This window comes from Poromitra crassiceps (assembly GCF_964638095.1).
Source record: "Poromitra crassiceps genome assembly, chromosome: 10".
Classification (NCBI taxonomy): Eukaryota; Metazoa; Chordata; class Actinopteri; order Beryciformes; family Melamphaidae; genus Poromitra; species Poromitra crassiceps.
Genome location: NC_139631.1, coordinates 16,044 through 41,436, shown reverse-complemented (window position 1 = coordinate 41,436; position 25,393 = coordinate 16,044). Strand labels below are relative to the sequence as shown.

Genomic DNA, 25,393 nt, shown 5'->3' with positions numbered 1-25,393 from the left:
ATTTTCTTCCGCAATTTATTTTCCCATAGACATTTCGTAAAATGCTTATAAAAAGAGTTTTACTTGGTCAAACCAAACGGTTCAGCTATATTTAGAATTGGGAGAGACCATAGAACAACTTTCACTTGGACCAAAACCACAAAAAAAACATAGATTTTTTTATTTTATGTTTTGGTCCGAGTGAAATGTTATGTGATCTCCCCTGTCTTTTGTAATCTGTACTCTGTACTACTGTAGAGTTTCAGAAGACAGTGATTGTTGTCTTTTCATATCGGGCAGTGAGAGCGTTTACGAGGTTCTCCCTCTACTAACCTTTAGAAATAATTTGCTTTTGTGGTTTTAAAATAAATGTAGGCTACATACTGTAGGCTATATAACTTTATTTTTTATAATAAATAATTATGAAATGGGTGCGCTCAGAATGTCTGCATGTGACTGAGGCTACTGTAGCCTGGACCCATATACACATTACACACAGACTTGACTGTACATGCTTGGGGGTCTTGGGAATTCTAGACGCCTCTTCACCACACCCCTCCTCACCTGGGCGTGGGTGAACTAACTCTCCCAGGGGATCCGATCAGAATCCGCTCTTTTAGTGCAAACTGCAAAATAAGGTGCATGCTTGAACAAGCTTCGATCGCCTCGGAGGCCGCCAGGGTATTATAGGCTATTCTGTCTCAAATTACAAACAGGAAAAAGCACATCTCATTTTGCACTCTCCAGCAAACTATCACCATGTTTCAAGAGCAGGTCTCAGAGACAGAGACAGAGGCGGCGACGGAGGTTTTACAAAAGAAAAGAAAGATATTCGACATGCAACATGTCTACCAGCGGACACTGCGTCTGACTCTGGACACAGAGAAAGCCGTGCGTGCGCTCCATGTGGTTGGCACCGTTTCGAAGGTGAACCTCAACAGGTAGGAAAGCAAACTACACAAAAACCCGACGTCTTTTCTTCTCGGGTCTTTATCTCGACTCCCATCCCATGTCGACTGTTGTTTTTAGAGACTGTCATCCTGGTAAAAGCTACTGTGCGTGCGTGTTCGTTATAACAGGGTGCGTTCGGAAATAGCACTCGGAGCGCCCAGAGCGCACACTGGAGCGTTCGTAAATTGGGAGCGCCGTTGTAATGTACCGTACCTTCGCTCTCTCATGTCAGTAGAGCGTCAAGAGTGGATTTTACAAACGCACCCACAGCAAAACTAGCCTATAATTCCCAGCACGGGAATGTTAGATTATTAGTCTACATCCACCGTTAGGTTACAATAAAGTAGGCTAGAAATAGTTAGGCTTATTATTGTCTATTATAATAAGGATATAAACGTTATAAAACGGCTATGTATTTTTATTCGTGTATTTATTTTTGCTAGGATCTGGGAGAGGGGAGGGGGGAGACAGAGAGAGAGACAGAGAGACAGAGAGAGAGAGAGAGGGAGGGAGGGAGGAGAGAGAGAGAGAGAGAGAGAGAGAGAGAGAGAGAGAGAGAGACAGAGAGAGAGAGAGAGAGGGAGGGAGACAGAGAGAGAGAGAGAGAGAAAGAGAGAGAGACAGAGAGAGAGAGAGAGGGAGCGAGAGAGAGAGAGAGAGAGAGAGAGAGAGAGAAAGAGAGAGAGACAGAGAGAGAGACAGAGAGAGAGAGAGAGAGAGAGAGAGAGAGAGGGAGAGAGAGAGAGGAGGGGGGGGGGGGTCAGTTCTCAGTTGTCTGGCCAATCACCATCTCGAGGCTAAGCACCTGCAGCGATCATAATCAGCTGCTTGGACACGGTCGGACGCGTTGCTTTCCGGTTAGACGGTGCTGGCTGTCGCAGCCTGGTGGTATTTAGCCTACTGACCTACAGCAGCTCTGTCTGACACACGATCTGCGGCGCGACACAGTGTAGCATAGACTGTATATTAGCATATACTAGTACAGTTACTGCAGTGTAGCTGGTGGCAGCAGCCATGCTTCACCCCCGGACGCTCAGATTAGAGTATGGGAAAACGACTAAAGTCATCTGCGTGGTCGGCACGGAGCTTAACGCCAACATCAGCAGGTAGGCTACTGTATCAGCACGTAGGCTACTGTATCAGCAGGTAGGCTACTGTATCAGCAGGTAGGCTACTGTATCAGCAGGTGGGCTACTGTAGGATGCGTGGGATGTGCTGGATTTCGGCTTTGTTGTGGGTGACTCGCACAATTTTGGGCATTTGAGTTGGAACTGTTGTTATCCATCTGAGTACCATACCTTGTTTTTGTTGGACTTGACAAGAAAAACAACGTACATGTAGCCGGTTTATAGGCTATAATATAAGTATAAAGCCTAGTCATCAATAGTTTCTCTTGATTCATAATTGGACTTTGCAGCTTTAGATGTGACCACATTGCTGGTTGGTTTTTGTGTGTGAGCTAGTCTACTGCAAGAAGAATGGCCTTGTCAGCCCACATCCACAGCACAGGCTGGACTGGGTGGATGCCATGATTAGTATTCCGGTCCTGGTGGTGGCAGACCTCATGGTCTTTGTCCAGAGGACAGAGGAGAGACTCAACATTAGTCCATTGTTGCTGCTGTCCAACAGAGCAGCCTTTGTTGTCCCAAAGATGTCCAAAGATGTCACATGACCCTGTCTCTGCCAGGATAGAGTCAAACACAGAGGAGTGGATGATTACAATAAACAAACATCCATTGTTCTAAATCATGTCCTATTTTGTCTAATTTCTATTTGAATCATAGATGCTCTGCAGTTGGCATTTGAACTAAGTCGATTTATTAAGCACTTATTATCCTAATTGGTTGTTTTCATGAAACTTATATTTAAATCAACGCCCTGCTCTTCTCTGTACTAGCACTGCGCTTTATTCTGACTGTAACTGTAACTTTAGAGCTAACTTGCCACCTGTTGCCTGTTGAAATAGGAGCTTGCATACACTGTCAGTGCCCAACAACACTCAGCTGCTTTGAGATGCCAAATGTTTCATATATCATACATCTGCTTTGTTTAAACAGGGCCCTCGCATGAGTCACAATGTGCTGTTTGTCTTGTTCTCAGGAGCGCCCCTCCCAGCTCCAACTTCTTCTCTGTGAAGTGCAGCCCCAGTGTCCAGTACCGGATCAGCCCGGCGGGCCAGGAGACCGCCCCGCTCTCTCCCAGCCCTCTCAATGGGAACTCGGTACTTCTCATCAGCATGGACCACGCCAGTCAATTTGAAAATGACAGCAAGGTAACATTAGAGTAGACATGGCCGGCCTTCGGACCTGACATCACAGTCAACTGAATTCTACTTGCTGCTAGTAGGCAACAATATGGTCCTGATACATTATGGTCTTTTCAAAAGAGCACACATCCAAAATAAAAACCTTCAAGCAGATACTGGACCAGTATCTGCTTGAAGGTTTTTATTTGGATGTCATAGTTTGATCCTGAAGATGGTGCAGCTGAAAGCCCACCTGGCTGCTGCACATATGATTCTGCCGTAAAATCCTGTCAACAAACACTAAATAATGTATCGCGATTCGTTACTCAGGTGAAGTCATGATGTGCTGATGGGTCTTTTTGTGGCTAGGATAACAGAGTGTCATTTACAAAAGCAACACATTGATTGGTCAATGTACAGATACCTGACCTTCAAACCTGATTGGTCAATGTACAGATACCTGACATTCAAACCTGATTGGTCAATGTACAGATACCTGACATTCAAACCTGATTGGTCAATGTACAGATACCTGACATTCAAACCTGATTGGTCAATGTACAGATACCTGACATTCAAACCTGATTGGTCAATGTACAGATACCTGACCTTCAAACCTGATTGGTCAATGTACAGATACCTGACATTCAAACCTGATTGGTCAATGTACAGATACCTGACCTTCAAACCGTCATCATATCAGAAGGAGAATTGTTTGGAAAAAATGGATGAGCCACAATCTGAACAGAATGATATTATTCCAAGAAAATTGCAGATTCATAAATATTTTCGACATGAACAATTCTCTTTCAAACCTAGAAACCAAACAACTTATTGGACCTTTTGGATTTCATAGTAGATTTGACCATTTTGGTGGGATTTTCTTTTACTGGAAATGTGTTAACGACAATGACCATCAGTGCTGGATTCTATATCCCCTTTATGATCTTTCTAATCTAGTGGCGTAAAAGCTTTATTTGATGCAGTTATTACCCTTCTTTGAACAAGAAGACATGTCATGTATAATTGTGTGTAATACACTAAGTGATTGTTGTTGTTATTGTTTGAAGCTATCTGTCCAGTACTATGGGGAGAAGACAGAGGTCTTGGGGAGAGCAATCCTGCACCTGACAGCTGTTGGTATGTTACAGTCTGATGAAACAGCATGCTTATATTTTAACATTTTTACACGCTGTTCTTTGTCCAGCATAAAATTATATCATAATTATTAGTATTATTAGTAGTAGTAGTATCAAGGGCGTGTTTAAATGCACACCAAATTGCCAACATGATTTGTGATACTGAAGGACTGCTTTTAAATCCATTTGTTTAAGCATCACATTCAGTTTTCAATCAGCTCTTATCACAATTCTGATCAATCCAGGCATGATAGGAGGTGTATAAGCTGGATGGTTCTGTCAGCTCAGCTTCCACGATATGACCATGGATACTAACAACACAAACACATAGACTATGGGGAATACTTTGCCAATGCAAACACACTGGGTGGTGTCCAACATGTGTCTTTCATACAGAGATCTCTCTGTCCAACATGTGTCTCTCATACAGAGATCTCTCTGTCCAACATGTGTCTCTCATACAGAGATCTCTCTGGATGTGTCCAACATGTGTCTTTCATACAGAGATCTCTCTGTCCAACATGTGTCTTTCATACAGAGATCTCTCTGTCCAACATGTGTCTCTCATACAGAGATCTCTCTGTCCAACATGTGTCTCTCATACAGAGATCTCTCTGGATGTGTCCAACATGTGTCTCTCATACAGAGATCTCTCTGTCCAACATGTGTCTCTCATACAGAGATCTCTCTGTCCAACATGTGTCTCTCATACAGAGATCTCTCTGTCCAACATGTGTCTCTCATACAGAGATCTCTCTGGATGTGGATGCTGACAGAGACGGCCGTGTGGAGAGGAACAACGCTAACAAGGTGAGCTCAAACAGGTCTAGGTAGGTAGGTAGGTAGATACTTTATTTATCCCGAAGGAAATTCATGTACCAGCAGCTCACATACAGTTAATAAAAACACACAGTAGACAACATTAGAAAAACACAGTAAAAAAAATATATAGAAAAGATACTAACAGACCGTGTGCCAAGCCAAAACCAAAAGTGACCGAGTGCCTAATAGAGAACATTTAATAAATAAAAAATAAAAACAGGCAGGGCTAAAAAACAACAACAACACACGCAGCAGAGACAACAGAGCGAAGGCATACATGACCTCACTTCCCCCGCTGGGAAGAGTTAAAAAGTGGAACGGCTCTGGGGACAAATGATTTCTTTAGTCTGTCTGTAGAGCAGCTCAGTGACAGCAGCCTGCCACCGAACAAGCTCCTCTGTCCTACTATGGTGGTGTGTAGTGGGTGACTGTCATTGTCCATGATGGACAGCAGTTTGTTGAGAGACCTTCTCTCCGCCACCTTCACCAGAGAGTCCATCTCTCCACCGATCACGGAGCGCGCTCGCCTGATCAGCTTGTCCAGCCGCATCGCATCTCTCACTTTGACATTGCCTCCCCAGCACACCACAGCATAAAAGAGGACACTAGCGACCACAGATTCCTGTCTGTTTAGACGACAGGATGTAACAGTCCACACCAGCTGAGGTTGTCTCTGTAAAAACCACCAACAGACAGATGGCCTGTTGCCTTGTTTGACTTTCGTTGTTGCCATTTAGTTGACACTGTTTCATTTCGACCCCCCTCCCCTTTTTGGCCGGTGCAAGCGGGCCCTAGATCTGGCTTTGTCCAGTCCAATTTGAGTGCCGAATTGAGTGCCGATCCTCGTGAACGCTTTATCGCGCTGGCCGATATGCTAGGTTCCGACCTCGCCTTGTTTTTCTCCTTCAGAGGTGAACTGAAATGTGTCTCTGTTCCTTCTGTGTTTCAACAGTTTTATATGTGCAAATAAACAAACTGTGCCTTCTAACCTCCAAGCTGGTTGACCAAAAAAAACAAAAAACATTTTGATTTTCCGGTGACTTGCCAGTCTTATCAGATTCACACACACACACACACACACACACACACACACACACACACACACACACACACACACACACACACACACACACACACACACACACACACACACACACACACACGTGTTGATACAAGCCTTTTTCTTTTTTCTTTTCTTTTTGTTATTGTGCTATTACAGATACAGGCTTCATGAACAACATTCAGAGAGCCTAGCATTGATCTGCTGCTACTCATAAATATATGTGAGACTGATTAAGTATGATGAATAGAAGTCCTTGAGTTGTAGGGTCTGGTGCTGAGGAGGTGTCTCTTCTTGAAGGCATCAACACTGCTTGATGTAATGTCTCCAACAACCGCCGGGGAAAAGGCTGTTCCATGTTGCTATGGCAGAGTGGAGAAAGCTCTTCTTATTGGTGGATCTGGCTTGCTCAACCCTCCTTAGGGATCCTGGACATGGGGTCCCAGTGGGCATGGAGCCGTCCTGTTGGTCAACTGTGACTCAGAGCGCACCTACTGGAAGAAACCGGACAGTGAGCAGGACACCATCTCCAGGGTCTCAGGTAAAACAATAGTCTCTTGGTCTCCTCGCTCTCTTGTTATCTCTCTCTCTCCCTCTCTTCCATGAGTTTGCTCCTGGATGTTGTCCACCAAGACGCAGCCTGGATTTGCCTGGGCAAAGTCAGCAGATCCAAGCAGTGATATGGGGAAACTGGTTTGATAACAGTGGTGTGTGTGAGTGATGTGGTGGCTGGGTTGAATAAGTAGACTCCTCCCCTTTCTTCCCAGGAGAGAAACTACTTAGAGCTGAAATGAGATCGCAACATGTGCACGAGGTCTCCATGTGTGAAATACAATCTAATCATATAGGCCACACAGTCACTATTCATACTGCAGTCTTGTGTTTGTGTTTTCCATGTACTGTATGTGTGGCCAGCAGGTGGCGCTGTGCAGTGAGCAAAACCTCGCTCCTACTACACACATACTACATACACAGGAAAAAGGGACTCGCAGAGTAGGAAGTGACTCAGGTAGAGCTGAAGCATGTAAGAGCACTCAGAGAGCATCTCTCAGGTGCATCAAATGTTGGGGGATACCTGAGTAACTAAGAAGTTGCATATTTTGTTTCTAAAATTCATGTCCTATCATCTCTACAACACTGTTGATTGTCTGGCTTGTTATGTAATGTACTTCTCAGGCCTCTTGACACAGGTCTGGCTGGGAGTATAGTAAAGTGTCTCCAGATGTACTGTATACAATACATGTCGTTATCCAGTCATCCCTCCAAGGCCCAGACTCGCAATAGCAGACTCTTATAACAAAAACAAACAACTTTTTTTTAGGCCCTGGGCAGAGCGGGAGAGGGTCAGCAACTTTTTCTATTTCATTTCGATCTGTTTCTAGTTGTGACCATAGACATAAATAATATGGACGTATCTATCCCATTAAACTTTGTTTTCCTGGCGGCGTTCAAACGGTGGGTGTCACCATCTTGATTTTTCGTCAGCAGAGTGGGAGGGAATGGGTTGAGTCCTTCCGCACCTCACGTGAGAGGGGAGTTTCCCAGAGCCGCAGCTCCGCCTGCTATTGGTCCGTGATCGGCAAGCTGCGTGATCACTGGACAGGCGATCTGTCAATCAACCCCTCTTCTATCATCTATTTTACTCCAAACGGGCGAGTAATATAAAAATTGACCCCCCTACAGTTGTTATGAAAAGGTGAAATTAGCTATATAGACCAAAACCGTGTTTCGCCCCTAACTGGAAAGATGTTTAATCATGTTACAAAGTCGGGCATTTTAACATGGGGGGAATGCCGACTGCCCCCGACGCCTAGTGGCCATTCGAGGAACTACAGATTTTCAATTCATTTCCGCATCCTCAGAGGGAAGGGGGTGGGCTTGCCCACTGCTTGTGACTAAGCGGGTGGTTTGTTTGTGTATTAAAAAAGGCTCCATGTTCTTAAGTTAACGTTAGCTAGTGATGTAGCTGCTCAGCTAGCTTGTGCTGTCTGTCACTGAGGCAAATAACACTAGTAGGAGGAGGCGGGGCTTGTGGAGGTACGGATGCCTAGCTGGCCATTTTCAAGTCACGCTTTGCAATAGTAACGTTTGAGCATTTAAAAGCCTCCGTCATCTCAATTCCTAGGGCAAATTTAGATTTTCTTTGCAGGCATTTTGCGCCGAGTCCCTGTTCATTTCCAACCCTGCTCTCCGTGGTCCACGCTGCTTGGGTTTGAATCCTATATAGCTTCTCTGAGCCAAACCAGCCAATCAGGTCAGGTCTCTGTAACAACATAATTAAGATCAGGTGCCCCTTTCCCCCATTCTACACCAATGTTGTTAGTCAATTTACCAATAATTATGCATAACAGAATGATCCAATATTGAATGCAATAGAGAATATAACAATCAAATAATCAAACCATATTCCATTATTAGGCTATTTACATAAAACCTTTGTTTGCTTGTCCTGCACTGAACAAAGGGAAATATCAAAGATCATAATCAAAGGCCTGGCTGCCTACTCATGCCTCACATAAGCAGTCATGTGCTTCCCCTCCAACACAGACTCCAACACACACAAACAAAGAAACAACACACACTGTTCACAAACAAAGAAACAAAGATTTGTCAATCGTATTTGAATCCAGATTCATGTATAAAAACAAAAACACTATTATGCATAAGAGTGAATGCTCACTTTACTTTCAGAAGGAGGTTTTCAAAATTATTTTGTGAATGCTCCATTACAGTTAAAAGTCCAATCTAAATCCCGTCTCATGACATATCATATCTCTGTCAAACAGGATACAGACACATAGTCCTTTGCATTTACATTAAATTAAGATATCCCCCCTTTTTTATTTTCCTCCTTTTTGCATGGTTATTTGCAGAGAGATATTAACATTGATGGGCTAGCAATGTGTTAACCCATGTGGCCATGTTCTTCTAGTCCTGAAGGTTGATTGGCAGGTGAATGTCATGATATTATTGGTTGAAATTGGTTAGTACATGCTTACGTAAGCACATTGCATATTTTATTTTACAGGAAGAAAATGCGTGATTTTTGATATGAGAATACGAAGAAATTATTTGGGGGGACTTTTTCTGGCATATAATCTAAAATAGTTAAAAATCCTTTTTCATTTGAGCTCCACTTTAAGGGCACGTTCACACCATACGCCGAAGCAATGCTCAACCTACGCTGAACCCACAAGTTTCATTTTGGCGTCCTTGTTAACAGGCGAAGAAGCCACACTCAAGCCACGCTCAAGGGATCGTTCAGGATTCAGTCCTATTTTCCAAGCGTGAAGCTTGGAAAAGGTAACAACAGACGGAGATTCAGGGGCAGATGTCCAGGGCAGGATCTCTAAGGCAAGGGGAGCTTTTGCAGCACTAAGAAACATATGGAAGGCATCCAAGATAAGCACAAAGACAAAGTTGAGGATATTTAAGAGCAACGTCCTTGGGGTTCTCCTGTATGGTGCAGAATCATGGAAAGTGACAAAGACCATCTGTCACAAGCTAGATGTATTCCAGACAAGAAGCCTTAGGAGGATACTGAGGATATTTTGGCCTAGGACAATCTCAAATGCAGACCTTTACAGGAGAACGGGCACGACCCCACTGTCAAATGTGATCAAAAACAGAAGGTGGATATGGATCGGACATGTTTGCAGAATGGACCCAAGTGCTATCCCAAGAGTGGCCATGAGATGGACACCACCTGGAAAAAGAAAACGAGGCCGACCCAAAGAGACATGGAGAAGATCTGTGGAAAAGGAAATGAAACAAGTGGGATGGACCTGGGGCCAAGTGCAGCATTGGGCAGCAGACAGGCAGCTTTGGCGTTCGTTGCTAAAGACCTTATGTGCTATCGAGCACGAAGAGGATTAAGTAAGTAAGTAAGTAAGAAGCTGCCAGGCATGAAGTCAATGGAAGTTGTGGGCGGGGTCAAGGCGTGCCGAGCGAGGCGCCGAGGAAAAGAGAGTGCTTCTTTTGTGAGCGGTTAAGCGTGAGCTCAGCTTCAGCGTGCCTTTAAAGCGTGGCTTTGGCGTACGGTGTGAACAAAGTCTAAGACCAAAATAGAAAGCTGATGTATGGAGATACTAATGGAATGACTGGCTCTCCCAATAGTAACATGAGTATTTGTGGGTTTCCAGATCTGAAGGACATGTTTCTCATGGTGCTGCGGACCAGAGGCCCAGCCAAGCTGCCAGAGGGATACAAGCTGGCCATGCACATCTCCCAGGGCCACGCAGAGAGCCTTCGCATCTTCAGGACCAAGAGCCCTGAACTCACAAAGCATCCCCTGAGTGAGTAAACACTCTCTCTGCATTAGGACAGTCCCTACAAAGCATCCCCTGAGTGAGTAAACACTCTCTCTGCATTAGGACAGTCCCCACAAAGCATCCCCTGAGTGAGTAAACACTCTCTCTGCATTAGGACAGTCCCCACAAAGCATCCCCTGAGTGAGTAAACACCCTCTCTGCATTAGGACAGTCCCCACAAAGCATCCCCTGAGTGAGTAAACACTCTCTCTGCATTAGGACAGTCCCTACAAAGCATCCCCTGAGTGAGTAAACACTCTCTCTGCATTAGGACAGTCCCTACAAAGCATCCCCTGAGTGAGTAAACACTCTCTCTGCATTAGGACAGTCCCCACAAAGCATCCCCTGAGTGAGTAAACACTCTCTCTGCATTAGGACAGTCCCTACAAAGCATCCCCTGAGTGAGTAAACACTCTCTCTGCATTAGGACAGTCCCTACAAAGCATCCCCTGAGTGAGTAAACACTCTCTCTGCATTAGGACAGTCCCTACAAAGCATCCCCTGAGTGAGTAAACACTCTCTGTGCATTAGGACAGTCCCTACAAAGCATCCCCTGAGTGAGTAAACACTCTCTGTGCATTAGGACAGTCCCTACAAAGCATCCCCTGAGTGAGTAAACACTCTCTCTGCATTAGGACAGTCCCTACAAAGCATCCCCTGAGTGAGTAAACACTCTCTGTGCATTAGGACAGTCCCTACAAAGCATCCCCTGAGTGAGTAAACACTCTCTCTGCATTAGGACAGTCCCTACAAAGCATCCCCTGAGTGAGTAAACACTCTCTCTACATTAGGACAGTCCCTACAAAGCATCCCCTGAGTGAGTAAACACTCTCTCTGCATTAGGACAGTCCCTACAAAGCATCCCCTGAGTGAGTAAACACTCTCTGTGCATTAGGACAGTCCCCACAAAGCATCCCCTGAGTGAGTAAACACTCTCTCTGCATTAAGACAGTCCCTACAAAGCATCCCCTGAGTGAGTAAACACTCTCTCTACATTAGGACAGTCCCTACAAAGCATCCCCTGAGTGAGTAAACACTCTCTCTGCATTAGGACAGCCCTACAAAGCATCCCCTGAGTGAGTAAACACTCTCTCTGCATCAGAACAGTCCCTACAAAGCATCCCCTGAGTGAGTAAACACTCTCTCTGCATTAGGACAGCCCCTACAAAGCATCCCCTGAGTGAGTAAACACTCTCTCTGCATTAGGACAGCCCCTACAAAGCATCCCCTGAGTGAGTAAACACTCTCTCTGCATTAGGACAGTCCCTACAAAGCATCCCCTGAGTGAGTAAACACTCTCTCTGCATTAGGACAGTCCCTACAAAGCATCCCCTGAGTGAGTAAACACTCTCTCTGCATTAGGACAGTCCCTACAAAGCATCCCCTGAGTGAGTAAACACTCTCTCTGCATTAGGACAGTCCCTACAAAGCATCCACTGAGTGAGTAAACACTCTCTCTGCATTAGGACAGTCCCTACAAAGCATCCCCTGAGTGAGTAAACACTCTCTCTGCATTAGGACAGCCCCTACAAAGCATCCCCTGAGTGAGTAAACCCTCTCTCTGCATTAGGACAGTCCCTACAAAGCATCCCCTGAGTGAGTAAACACTCTCTCTGCATTAGGACAGTCCCTACAAAGCATCCCCTGAGTGAGTAAACACTCTCTCTGCATTAGGACAGTCCCTACAAAGCATCCCCCCTGAGTGAGTAAACACTCTCTCTGCATCAGAACAGTCCCTACAAAGCATCCCCTGAGTGAGTAAACACACTCTCTGCATTAGGACAGTCCCTACAAAGCATCACCTGAGTGAGTAAACACTCTCTCTGCATTAGGACAGTCCCTACAAAGCATCCCCCCTGAGTGAGTAAACACTCTCTCTGCATCAGAACAGTCCCTACAAAGCATCCCCTGAGTGAGTAAACACACTCTCTGCATTAGGACAGTCCCTACAAAGCATCCCCTGAGTGAGTAAACACACTCTCTGCATTAGGACAGTCCCTACAAAGCATCACCTGAGTGAGTAAACACTCTCTCTGCATTAGGACAGTCCCTACAAAGCATCCCCTGAGTGAGTAAACACTCTCTCTGCATTAGGACAGTCCCTACAAAGCATCCCCTGAGTGAGTAAACACTCTCTCTGCATTAGGACAGTCCCTACAAAGCATCCCCCCTGAGTGAGTAAACACTCTCTCTGCATTAGGACAGTCCCTACAAAGCATCCCCCCTGAGTGAGTAAACACTCTCTCTGCATTAGGACAGTCCCTACAAAGCATCCCCTGAGTGAGTAAACACTCTCTCTGCATTAGGACAGTCCCCACAAAGCATCCCCTGAGTGAGTAAACACTCTCTCTGCATTAGGACAGTCCCTACAAAGCATCCCCCCTGAGTGAGTAAACACTCTCTGTGCATTAGGACAGTCCCTACAAAGCATCCCCCCTGAGTGAGTAAACACTCTCTCTGCATTAGGACAGTCCCTACAAAGCATCCCCCCTGAGTGAGTAAACACTCTCTCTGCATTAGGACAGTCCCTACAAAGCATCCCCTGAGTGAGTAAACACTCTCTCTGCATTAGGACAGTCCCTACAAAGCATCCCCCCTGAGTGAGTAAACACTCTCTGTGCATTAGGACAGTCCCTACAAAGCATCCCCTGAGTGAGTAAACACACTCTCTGCATTAGGACAGTCCCTACAAAGCATCACCTGAGTGAGTAAACACTCTCTCTGCATTAGGACAGTCCCTACAAAGCATCCCCTGAGTGAGTAAACACTCTCTCTGCATTAGGACAGTCCCTACAAAGCATCCCCTGAGTGAGTAAACACTCTCTCTGCATTAGGACAGTCCCTACAAAGCATCCCCCCTGAGTGAGTAAACACTCTCTCTGCATTAGGACAGTCCCTACAAAGCATCCCCCCTGAGTGAGTAAACACTCTCTCTGCATTAGGACAGTCCCTACAAAGCATCCCCTGAGTGAGTAAACACTCTCTCTGCATTAGGACAGTCCCCACAAAGCATCCCCTGAGTGAGTAAACACTCTCTCTGCATTAGGACAGTCCCTACAAAGCATCCCCCCTGAGTGAGTAAACACTCTCTGTGCATTAGGACAGTCCCTACAAAGCATCCCCCCTGAGTGAGTAAACACTCTCTCTGCATTAGGACAGTCCCTACAAAGCATCCCCCCTGAGTGAGTAAACACTCTCTCTGCATTAGGACAGTCCCTACAAAGCATCCCCTGAGTGAGTAAACACTCTCTCTGCATTAGGACAGTCCCCACAAAGCATCCCCTGAGTGAGTAAACACTCTCTCTGCATTAGGACAGTCCCTACAAAGCATCCCCCCTGAGTGAGTAAACACTCTCTCTACATTAGGACAGTCCCTACAAAGCATCCCCTGAGTGAGTAAACACTCTCTCTGCATTAGGACAGTCCCTACAAAGCATCCCCCCTGAGTGAGTAAACACTCTCTCTGCATTAGGACAGTCCCTACAAAGCATCCCCTGAGTGAGTAAACACTCTCTCTGCATTAGGACAGTCCCTACAAAGCATCCCCTGAGTGAGTAAACACTCTCTCTGCATTAGGACAGTCCCTACAAAGCATCCCCTGAGTGAGTAAACACTCTCTCTGCATTAGGACAGTCCCTACAAAGCATCCCCTGAGTGAGTAAACACTCTCTGCATTAGGACAGTCCCTACAAAGCATCCCCTGAGTGAGTAAACACTCTCTCTGCATTAGGACAGTCCCTAAAACCCATCATGTAATATGCCTGTAATTCTGCTTTTATGTTAGCTAAGGTCTTAAGCTGCTTTATAGCCATCTGCAACTGGTTCATATGAATTTTAATATATTGTGAAAAGTTACACTGTTATGTATGACATCTTTTTCTGGACATATTTCAAAATCAGTGCATTTACTCTATACTAGGGATGGGACGATATGCTTATCTCGCAATATGATTCGCTACCCGCTGTGGGGTCCATGTTTCATTTATACAACTTTTCTTTTATTACATAAGGTGCAATAAATGAAAGTTCTTGAATGACAACTATAAGTCTGTCTGTGCAAAATTATGTTTATTATTTCTGAGACGCACATCGTTCTAACAATGACACCGACTTGGTAGAATGTAAACATTTTAAAAATGTCATTACAAAGAGCAAAGAATATTTGGATGGAGAGTTTGTGAAATTGTGATGAGCAAGCTGTCTCATTTGTGGTGACTACAGCAGAATAGAATCAAGCTAATATTGCGATTGGTGTTTCTGCTCACATTTTTGTATTGTGATATATTGAATCCCAACATATCCTCCCATCCCTAATTTATTTATTATTATTTATTTATTTATTTTTGACCCTTGTTTATATCAAAAGTTGTCTTCCTTCTGCAGCCAAGCTGCTCTATAATGCGTTTGTGAAGGACTTCCCTCTGGTGCTGAGCAGCAAGGTGCTGTCCCAGGAGGTGCCGTACCTAGGGGGCGCTGCAGAGATGAACTTCTATGTGGAGGGTCTCAGGTTCCCCGACAAAGACTTTGATGGGCTCGTCAGCATCAACCTCAGTCTGTTAGAGCCCGTCTCTCCGGTAAGACCTGCAGCAACCTCAGTCTGTTAGAGCCCGTCTCTCCGGTAAGACCTGCAGCAACCTCAGTCTGTTAGAGCCCGTCTCTCCGGTAAGACCTGCAGCAACCTCAGTCTGTTAGAGCCCGTCTCTCCGGTAAGACCTGCAGCAACCTCAGTCTGTTAGAGCCCGTCTCTCCGGTAAGACCTGCAGCAACCTCAGTCTGTTAGAGCCCGTCTCTCCAGTAAGACCTGCAGCAACCTCAGTCTGTTAGAGCCCGTCTCTCCGGTAAGACCTGCAGCAACCTCAGTCTGTTAGAGCCTGTCTCTCCGGTAAGACCTGCAGCAACCTCAGTCTGTTAGAGCCCGTCTCTCCGGTAAGACCTGCAGCAACCTCAGTCTGTTAGAGCCCGTCTCTCCGGTAAGACCTGCAGCAACCTCAGTCTGTTAGAGCCCGTCTCTCCGGTAAGACCTGCAGCAACCTCAGTCTGTTAGAGCCCGTCTCTCCGGTAAGACCTGCAGCAACCTCAGTCTGTTAGAGCCCGTCTCTTCGGTAAGACCTGCAGCAACCTCAGTCTGTTAGAGCCCGTCTCTCCGGTAAGACCTGCAGCAACCTCAGTCTGTTAGAGCCCGTCTCTCCGGTAAGACCTGCAGCAACCTGTCCTCTTGAACACGAGCATGGAGCCGGACAGGATTCCAGCAGTGCGCCAGCAGCACTCACACTGAATAACATGAAGACGAAGAAGGCCGAAGGAACGAGCCAGCCTTCCGCCATTTTAAATGTCTTCCTATCGTTGGGCTAGCTACGTGGCTAACTCGCTAAGTGGCACGGTAACAGTTACAAAAAACACCGTCAGATTGTGCCTACAATTTAATAGCGGTCAAATAAACACATACTTTGGGGCATGGTTCATGGTAGGACTGTAAAATGCATGTTTTCCAACTTGCGCGAGGCATCCCAGCAGTGATTTTCTCCTCTCTCTCTCTCTCCTTCTTCTTCTTCTTCTTCCCAGTGCTGAAATTCCTTCCGCTCCAATCTGGACACACTCCCAAAAGAGGCTAACGCTAGTAGCTTACCGCTGATCTGATTTGCGTCCTCAAATAACACCGTTTTCCTACAAACGATGGCGATATAACTCCGTGTCAGATTGGATTCAGTTGGTATCGAACCCAATGAAATGTAATCTACCTTTAAATCGAGCGATTTGTCACGAATGAAACGTTATTTTTCTACGACTAGTATCTTGGAAAGAACAACAAAGCGCCTCGCTTTGATGACATAGGATATCCTAAGATCCCACCCCTTCCCAGTTCTCCTATTGGTCTGCATTCATGCCTGTCAAACATTTGCACAAATTTCATTGGATTTCTGTCCCAATGTGTTTTTGTAGTCATATCAAAGAACTTCACACTTCCAAAGTTTTGCAGAACTTGGAAATTATTCTCATGTGGTAAGAGGGTCATTTGGCCTGTTTTATACCATAACATGCTTTCACATCATGACATTATGGGTACATTTGAATAATAATGATAGTGTTGACGGTTCTGAAGATCCAGATTTATTAAAATTCAAATGGATTTTATTGGTATTAATTAATACTATCTGCTGCCAAAGTAAAACATTCGACAATCAATTAAAGAAACCCTAATAGTAGTGATAACAATAAAAAATAATACCAATTTAATATCAATAGAACATTTTGATAAGCATCTCAGCTGAGCCTCTGCGCGGCCTCGCCCGCTCTCAGCTGCGCAGCGCACATTTGCTCAACTTCACATCACTGATGACATCACTCACTGATGACATCACAATTGCCCGACATTGTGACATCATCAGTGACATCACAATTGCTCGAGATCGCGGACCAAAATCGCAGACAGAGCCCACTTAGGCTACCATTACTGATGGCAAAATCGAGTGCTCGAGTAACATCACTGATGATGTCATAGGACATGATGACATCACAAAATAACCAAAAACGTGACCAAGATCGCAGAACCCACTTACTCCCTTTAATATAAGATTCAATCACACACACAAAGGGGGGGGGGGGGGGTACAGGAAGTGTGTACTTGTCTCTCCTGCCTATAAGGTTTTCATAGGATTTGGATTTTTTTTTTAAGACTTTATAGGCTATTTGATCACACATTTGAATGACATCACACATTTCTTTAGTTCTCAGCTGGTTGCTGGCTTTATGAGTGAGTCAGGGCTATATGCTGTTGCTTAAAAAAGGAATATATATGAATAAACATGAGTTGAATTGATTATATGGTAATGCTTGATGTGGGGTTAGGGTTGTAGAGGTAGGCTATTCTTGACAGGTAAGTAACTTTTAAATAAACATTTAGCATGTGCTGCAAAGTCTTCAGATCTCAATTTTGGCTGCATTATTTTCTCATAATTCACTCTCCTCTTTAATCAAGTCCCATGCATATATTGGGGGGGGGGGGGGGGGGGGGGGTTAACCCTAACCCAATCATTGCTGGGGGGGGGGGGGGTTAACCCTAACCCAATCGTTGCTGAGCAAGAATTTTGTGCAAAAAGAATTAAACACAGGTCCCAAATTGACACAGGTTCCAAAGAGATGTGGAGTCTGCCTCCACATTTTGGTAAATAAACACCTGGGCTAATAAGTGAAGTTTTACCGTATTTATATTATTACTGCTTATTATTGATTATTGTCGTTTTTCTCTTTTCAATTTATATTTTTATTGCTCTTGTTGTTCTGATCTTATGCTGCTATGTTTCATATCGTGTTGCTTTTGCTCATATTCATGTGTCGAGCTTCCTGGTCTCAGAATTTCACACGAGTGGACTTGTACAAACGGAGTGACAATACACGTGATGAATCTTCTTCTTTGACATGAATTTGATCTTTTTCACTTTGTAGTCTTGTTTTTCTCTTTGCTCTTTTCTTTCATCTAAAAACACTTTGTTTGAGTCGCCTCGGTGTATGAAATGTGCTTTACAAATAAACATGACTTGCCAAGTTGCCTAGACTTTTTCTACAATGTAGGAAAAGGTTAGGCAACTTGGCAAGCATTGCATCGTCTTTGGGGACACCCTCAGCGCCCACAGCGTCCATGCAGGTGGGAATGGAACCCAGGACCTTTTTGCTGTGAGGCGACAGTGCTACCACTGCGCTACACACAGTTATTACACAATATTCTTTGCTATCATTTCCCCATTGACCAATTTAATCACTGTGGGGGGGGGGGGGGTTCTTAACTCTACAACTTTACATGATCTTACAATTCAACACGTTCTCAATCCAAAGTCGTACTATTTCCCCACTTTGTCACACGCCTTTTGCTTTGGAGGTAACGCACCCAGGTACCTTGTGCGTTGGAGGTAACGCACCCAGGTACCTTGTGCGTTGGAGGTAACGCACCCAGGTACCTTGTGCATTGGAGGTAACGCACCCAGGTACCTTGTGCTTTGGAGGTAACGCACCCAGGTACCTTGTGCTTTGGAGGTAACGCACCCAGGTACCTTGTGCGTTGGAGGTAACACACCCAGGTACCTTGTGCGTTGGAGGTAACACACCCAGGTACCTTGTGCTTTGGAGGTAACGCACCCAGGTACCTTGTGCTTTGGAGGTAACGCACCCAGGTACCTTGTGCTTTGGAGGTAACGCACCCAGGTACCTTGTGCTTTGGAGATAACGCACCCAGGTACCTTGTGCTTTGGAGGTATCGCACCCAGGTACCTTGTGCTTTGGAGGTAACGGGTCTTACACAATGTCGCGTCACCAGGGTCTCTCAGGATAAGAGCGTGGTATCTGTTAGTGGCTCCTCTGCCTTCTGGTCTTAAAGAACCGCCCCAGATCTGGTGAATCTCCTGCATGTTTGTGTTATGGTGAAGGCCTGTGTCCACTGGCTGCGGTACGGCTCCGTGCAGCTGCCTGAACAGACCCACACCCGCATACATCTGTCAGACACATGCGGGATCAGACAAAGATAGAATTGCAGGTGCATATTTTTTTCATGCCACATGTATTTGCCCATCTATTAACATGGCCGCAAGTCTGTTCCGCCAGTTTTAGCCGATCCGCACCACATGCCGTGAACGTATTATCATTCCCCCATAGAAAGATGGTTTTGTATGGCCTTAGTTCATTTTATGTTTGTGTATTATAGCTACATAGCAGATAACTCCCATCACATTAGTTCACTATGATGCCATGGCATGTTTTCAGAGCGGGATTGTTTTTTTTGGAGCACAAACTGTTTCTGTATCCGCCGGATCTGCAACTGCTGTTGAGACCCCATTTTGTTCAACCTGTGGGAAAAAGTTTAATAACGATGATGATTGATGAACATGGATAGATAGACCAGTTCTTTTTCATTCAAATCAAGGTCCCGTAGATGGTTGAGGAGCAGCAGCATATTTATGTGAACCGTTGTTAAACCAACTTACTGCAACACGCAGAGGTGAGAGGTTTTACAGCAAGAACCAAAGCAGCTGAATTGAGGTGTAACACAGGAGTGTGCAGGTCAAACGTTTTGACATCTGTTCACAGTTCTATCAAGTGATTATATTTGAGTTTATTAGTTTTCTGCTAATGTCTGTTGGCTGTTTGAAGTTAGTGAATGGTAACTCTTCTCCACTAAAGCTATGCTACACCATAGCCACTGTCAGCACATGAACTCTGGACTACAGCATGTCTGTCGAATCAGGTCCGGACATCCACTGGCTCTCTTAGCATGCGCAGTTGAGCAATCTTGTACTTAAAAAAAGTCCAATAACACAGTGCAACTCAACTTAAGTATGCCAGTCCTACTTATAACCTCAGCCTGGCAGAATTGACGACATCACTAATGACATCACAACTGCTTGAGTGACATCACTTATGACATCAGTTGCTCGAGTGACACCACTGATGGCATCGCAGACGCAGCTCCGACGCAGCAACGTTTTCAAATCTACGTTGGAAACGCTCCTGTGGTTGGAGGACTTGTTGAAATGTGCCGTAACACATTTTTGCTTCACAAACATTGATATTGAACAGAATTGTTTGCAGAAAAATAAATAGCAGCATTTTATTGGGTTGGGTTTACATGAGTGGCTCACAGTATAGCTGACACAATATGAGACAGACAACGTTTGGGATATTGAGTGATTTATTTTTGGAAAAAGTGGTTAAAGTGAACCAACACTATTCTGATACTATTATAATACAAGAAAATATAATTAATGGGAGGGAGGAGGGTGTGGGTACAAAATGATTAGGCGAGGTGAGACATAGTTATTTGATAACAGTACAAAAGTTATCACTAAACAAATCTGAGGGTTAGTTAGTCATCTTTGCAGTTTGAAGCCACAGGTACCTTGTTTCTCTTGCTGTTTATGTAGTGTAGTGGCTTAACACATTGTAGTTCAATCTGGAAATGCTAATTCATGTGATCCTATCCTATCCTGGAAGAGGTACAAAACACAAATCTTACAACCGAGCAGTGGAACAACACACGATTCCTAAATGAAACATAGACTACCATCTACTCATTCTACTGTATGTGTTGGAACTGGACCTAAGTGCTTGATGTACTGTCTGCATATATAGCGTATTCTCTTCTCTGACTACACTGTTTAAAGTAGGAGGATGGCCACTGTCAGGTTTTTTCTTTTTTATAAATGGGGAACCTGGGGCAGGAAAGGGAGGGTAATTGAGAAGACAGACAGAAAGGTCAGACAGCATGTTAAAGCAAAAAATCTAATGCAAACGTCTACAGTAGAGCTCCAACGATTAGTTGATGAGTCGATTGACAGAAAATCATAACCTCACGTCAACCTTCTGCACAGTTCCCAGAGTTGAATGCGGCACAATGCCACAATGATCCTTGTTTATCGCACTACTGTAGTCTGACACAAGCAGTGAGAGAGTCCTCCACCACCATGAGTTTGGCACGGAGAAGTTCCAGCAAGTGATGCTTTTACTCATCGTATACTTTTTTTTATACAAATAGGTTGTTGCACCCCGGCCGGCTAATCAGTAGCCTAGTTAGACAATGATGTTGTGTAGCCGCCTGCCCAAACGGCAAGCTGTAATACTTCATCATCACGATGAGCGCTGCTAACTGTGATTACATAAACAGTCAAAGTTGTACACCTCAATCAAAACGCCCCCCCCCCCCCCCCCATTTAACAGATGAGTCAGTCAAGCTGAGGGTTTTGAACAGTTGCTGTGAGTGTGAACAATTCTAACAATCTCTTTTACTGTAGCTTTCCGCAGAGAATAGGGTGTACATCCATAACAGAGATGCGTTTACACTACATAAAAGTGTTCATTTCCTTAAATTCCACCAGTCAGCTCTCAGGGTACACGTGGTACAGTATTCTGTGGTACCAACACTAAAAAGATAAGGTGCAAGCGACAACAAAGTACAATGTCAGCACTTTAAACTGCATTTAGCTGATTCCCACTACACTGGTGGCAGCAGTGGGGTCAATCACAGCATGTTAAAGACAAAAAATCTAATGCAAACACCTACAGTAGAGCTCCAACGATTAGTTGATGAGTCGATTGACAGAAAATCAATCAACTATTTTTTATAATCAAATAAATCGATTACTTTAAAGGAGCTATATGTGTTTTTTGTTTCGGTTTTTTCCCCCCCACTAGATGTCACGCTGGAGCTGTAATGTCAGATGTAAACACCACTTCTTCCTCAGGTGGCTCACCAAAAGTATGGGTAGAAAGGTAGAGAGGGAAGTGGAAAAGGAACCGGAGAACAGTGGAACTGGACAAAACATAAGTGTGGAGAAAAAAGGCTTTTTGGCATTCATGGCTTTTGTGATGAATTGTGCTCTGGAGATGGCATCATCGTCAGAGGGGGAGCTGGGACCACTATCACTGTGGACCACCCTCTGGATCAGAAACTAATCCAGTACCCACTCATTCGACTCATTTGGCCCACTTTGTTTGGTTTGTTTGTTGAGCGAATGATAGAAAATGTGCTAAAGGAGCACATTTCCTCCTCCTCCTCCTGAGTGTCCACTTCAATGCTAGCTGTGTCCACTTCAATGCTAGCTGTGTCCACTTCAATGCTAGCTGTGTCCACTTCAATGCTAGCTGTGTCCACTTCAATGCTAGTGTCTATGGCGGCATCTGATGGTCGATCTTCAGCGTGACCACAGGGCACTTCATCCAGTTGGTGGTCACCACAGGCAATTTCATCAGCCTCCGTTTCTGGAATAAAGATGGTGGAAAAGTGAACACAATAACATTATTATTTGAGCATTATTATAATTGATTCGTCAAATACTTGAGTCAGGGTTCAGATATTTTTTTGATAATATACATTAGCCTTCGTTAGTGTTGTTTCCCCACGTGTCATATTTTTACAGAAATAAAATTAAATATCTATCTGACATTGTGCATGATTTCTCTTTCAAACAGTGTATATCTTTTTTTTTTATATCTTTTTTCCAGATTTTTTATCCCATTTTTATCCCCCATTAGTGCTAATTTAATTTATTTATCCTGGTTGCTGCTCCACCCTCTGCCGATCTGGGGAGAGCCGAAACTGGCTCCATGCTTCCTCCGAGGCATGGGCAGTTAGCCAGCCGCTTCTTTTCACCTGACAGGGGAAGCTTCACCGGTAGGACATAGCACGTGGGAGGTTCACGCTATTCCAACCGGTTCCCCTCCCTCCGAACAGGCGCCCTTAACGACCAGAGGAGGAACCACATTAGCAACCAGGATATTGCATGTTTTGGTGAAGGGGGTTCCTATATGAAGGAAACCCCCAGGGGGCATGGGGAGAACATGCAAACTCCACACAGAAGGGTCCTTTTGACGACCCCAGCCGGGCGGCGGGCACTCGAGGACATCCGGACGGGCACGCATTCCTTCAGCGCTCACAGCGTCCCAGGTGAGAATCAAACCCAGGACCTTCTAGCTGTGAGGCGACAGCTCTACCACTGAGCCACCATGCCCCCCCAAACAGTGTATATCTAATATGAGCAAAACATATACTATTTTTAACAGCTATGACATTCAACAAACTCTCACTCCATCTCCAAACATCTGTGGAAATGGACAATCTCCACAACTCTTCCAGGCATGGCAAACACAGGCAGCTGGAAGGTCGAACCTGCGACCTTCGTGTTGGTGTCAGATAACAGTTGACCCTACTGACAGCAGGACTGACCTGAGCTGACAGTCAGGATTTTCTCTCATAACTGAGTTGGATATAAAGTATGTCCAGAATATAAAATTGCAAGCGTTTTACAGCATTGCACATTTTCTCCAATGGGAAACATTTAAAGCATTTCTAAGGTTTTGGAGGTAGGGAGCACAAAGTTCAGTTGAAGCCTGTGCTGAGTAGACTAATGTTAGTTCTTTTAAATTAACAACACTGACACTGTGTGCTTTATAGGCTGTGTACCTTTTGGGGACATCTTCCCAGGTGATGGAGTCTTGAGAGAAGGGGTCCTCCTAGCTTTTGGGGACCTCTTAGGTGACGGCGTCGTTGCTTTTGCTGGACTTTTCGCCTTTGGGCTGGCAAGGGCTGGATGCTCAAGTTCAAGTTCCTATGGAGATCAAAATACATTAATATAAATAAATAAATAAATAAATGCTGCATTACATTTACAATGGGAGAGGTAAAACCCAACAATGCTCCTTCATAATCTTACCTTGCCAATGGCAGATGCTGGTCTGAGGCACAGGCTTGGTTGTGGAGCGGCCCCTTTGCGTGATGGAGAGTCAGGAGGCAGACGTTTGTCAGACAACTCTGGGCTCAGGTGACCTCCAAATGAAAGCCGCTTCTTCAGTCGCGGACTTGCCCAGAGTTCTTCACGTTCTCCGCTTCTCTTACGTTTTTTGGCTGTCTCAAATTGTTCTGAAGAATGAATTGAAAACATAATTGTTGTACATCAATACACTGCAATACCATTTAAGACTAAATAAGACATAGGATACATATAAAAGCAATGGCATTTCAAATGCTAGGTTGGAAAAGAGCTATTGAACACGGCAAAAGCCTTTGAAACAAACATGCTAGGATACGTGTAACGCACAGACTAATTGAGTTAACTCACTTAACAGAATTCAAATTGTGTGTGGAAATACAACGATTACAATGCGTGCCGTTTACCATTTTTGAAAAGAGCAACATCCGGTTCACGAAGTACATCCTGGGTTGTGAGATTCTTCTCTATGCTCCTTGGCGATGTCCTTCGTAGGGCCTCCGTTTTGGAAGCATCTGGCTGGATCTCAGTGACCTCTTCTTGTCCCTTAGTCAGAGCAGGTGTGATGGGGGTGGCTCTCTTGCTCCTCCTGGTCGGAGTCCGGGGCTTTTCAGCAGAGATTTGCTCAACCACCTCACTCACTGTGAACCTCTGGGCGGTTGCATGACGTCTTCTCTGGGCTGTTGAAGTTGCTTCAGATTCGGCAGGCTGTTCAGTTGGCTTGTTCTCTTCTGCGACGAGTCCAGTCTTCTCAGAAGTAGGAACTTGGACGGACTTCCTCGGCTTCTTCGCCGAGTTCGGAGTCACCACACTGTTGTTTTCATCTTCAGCATTGCCCTCAATCGCAGCGATTCCACAAGAGGCTTCATCTTCCACCTTTTTAGGTGTGCTCTTGGCTTCTGTGGAAACGACCGGCTTTCCAGCGACTTTGCTGACGGACCCAGGTTTGGGTGTGCAGAAGCTTGAGGCTGGCGTTTGAGGCACGCTGACAGAAGATTTCTGTAGAGCGATCATTTGCTTCATCATTTGAACGAGGTCACTGAATAGGTCACTGGATGGCGAGGTGGTCTTGCTTTGTAGGTCATCCTTCTTTGACTCCACCTCAATGTTTTCCTCCAGGGGGCGCTGGATGTTGTCATTGTTGCATCGTTGTGTTGTTCCATCTTTCAACTGGGGGTCTAGAAACAAGCAAGAACAAATTATTATTTTTTAGATCAAAAGGCAAGTCTACTTGACAGTCATTTTAATACAACTGAACTCCACAACAAAACACAGAGATGGGTCGCGGGGCCGTTTTGATTGGGTCGCGGACATTGGCCAGAAAAAAAAAAAATCATATTTCATTTGAGGTAAATTCAGATTATTGAAACTGGATTAGCCTGACCAGTTTTACTTGTTTAACAAGCTGAAGCATATGCTCTGCCTGTAATTCAAGAGAAGTCTGCCTTTTCATTTCATATTTAATTTTAGTTCAATTCAGATGATTGAAACTGGATTAGCATGGCCCCAGTTTAATTAAAAGTTATGACCAGTTTAACTAAAAAGCATATAGCCTGCCTGTGATTCAAGAAAAGTCTGACTTTTTATTTAATATTAGTTAAATTCAGACTATTGAAACTGGATTAGCATGACCAGGTTAA

At 44.7% G+C, this 25,393-nt stretch overlaps 1 protein-coding gene across 1 annotated transcript; it reads left to right on the top strand.

Moving 5' to 3' along the window:
- Positions 1 to 660: 660 nt before the first annotated feature.
- Positions 661 to 19,022, top strand: LOC310783754 (protein-arginine deiminase type-2-like; the record flags this gene model as incomplete). The annotated part of the gene is made up of 8 exons (XM_083644662.1): positions 661 to 920; positions 3,031 to 3,202; positions 4,246 to 4,315; positions 5,063 to 5,124; positions 6,620 to 6,737; positions 10,339 to 10,491; positions 14,890 to 15,080; positions 18,924 to 19,022. The coding sequence occupies exons 1-8, from the start codon at positions 739 to 741 to the stop codon at positions 19,020 to 19,022; spliced, it is 1,047 nt and encodes a 348-aa protein (XP_083500788.1). The 5' UTR covers positions 661 to 738.
- Between the last annotated feature and the right edge of the window lie 6,371 nt (positions 19,023 to 25,393).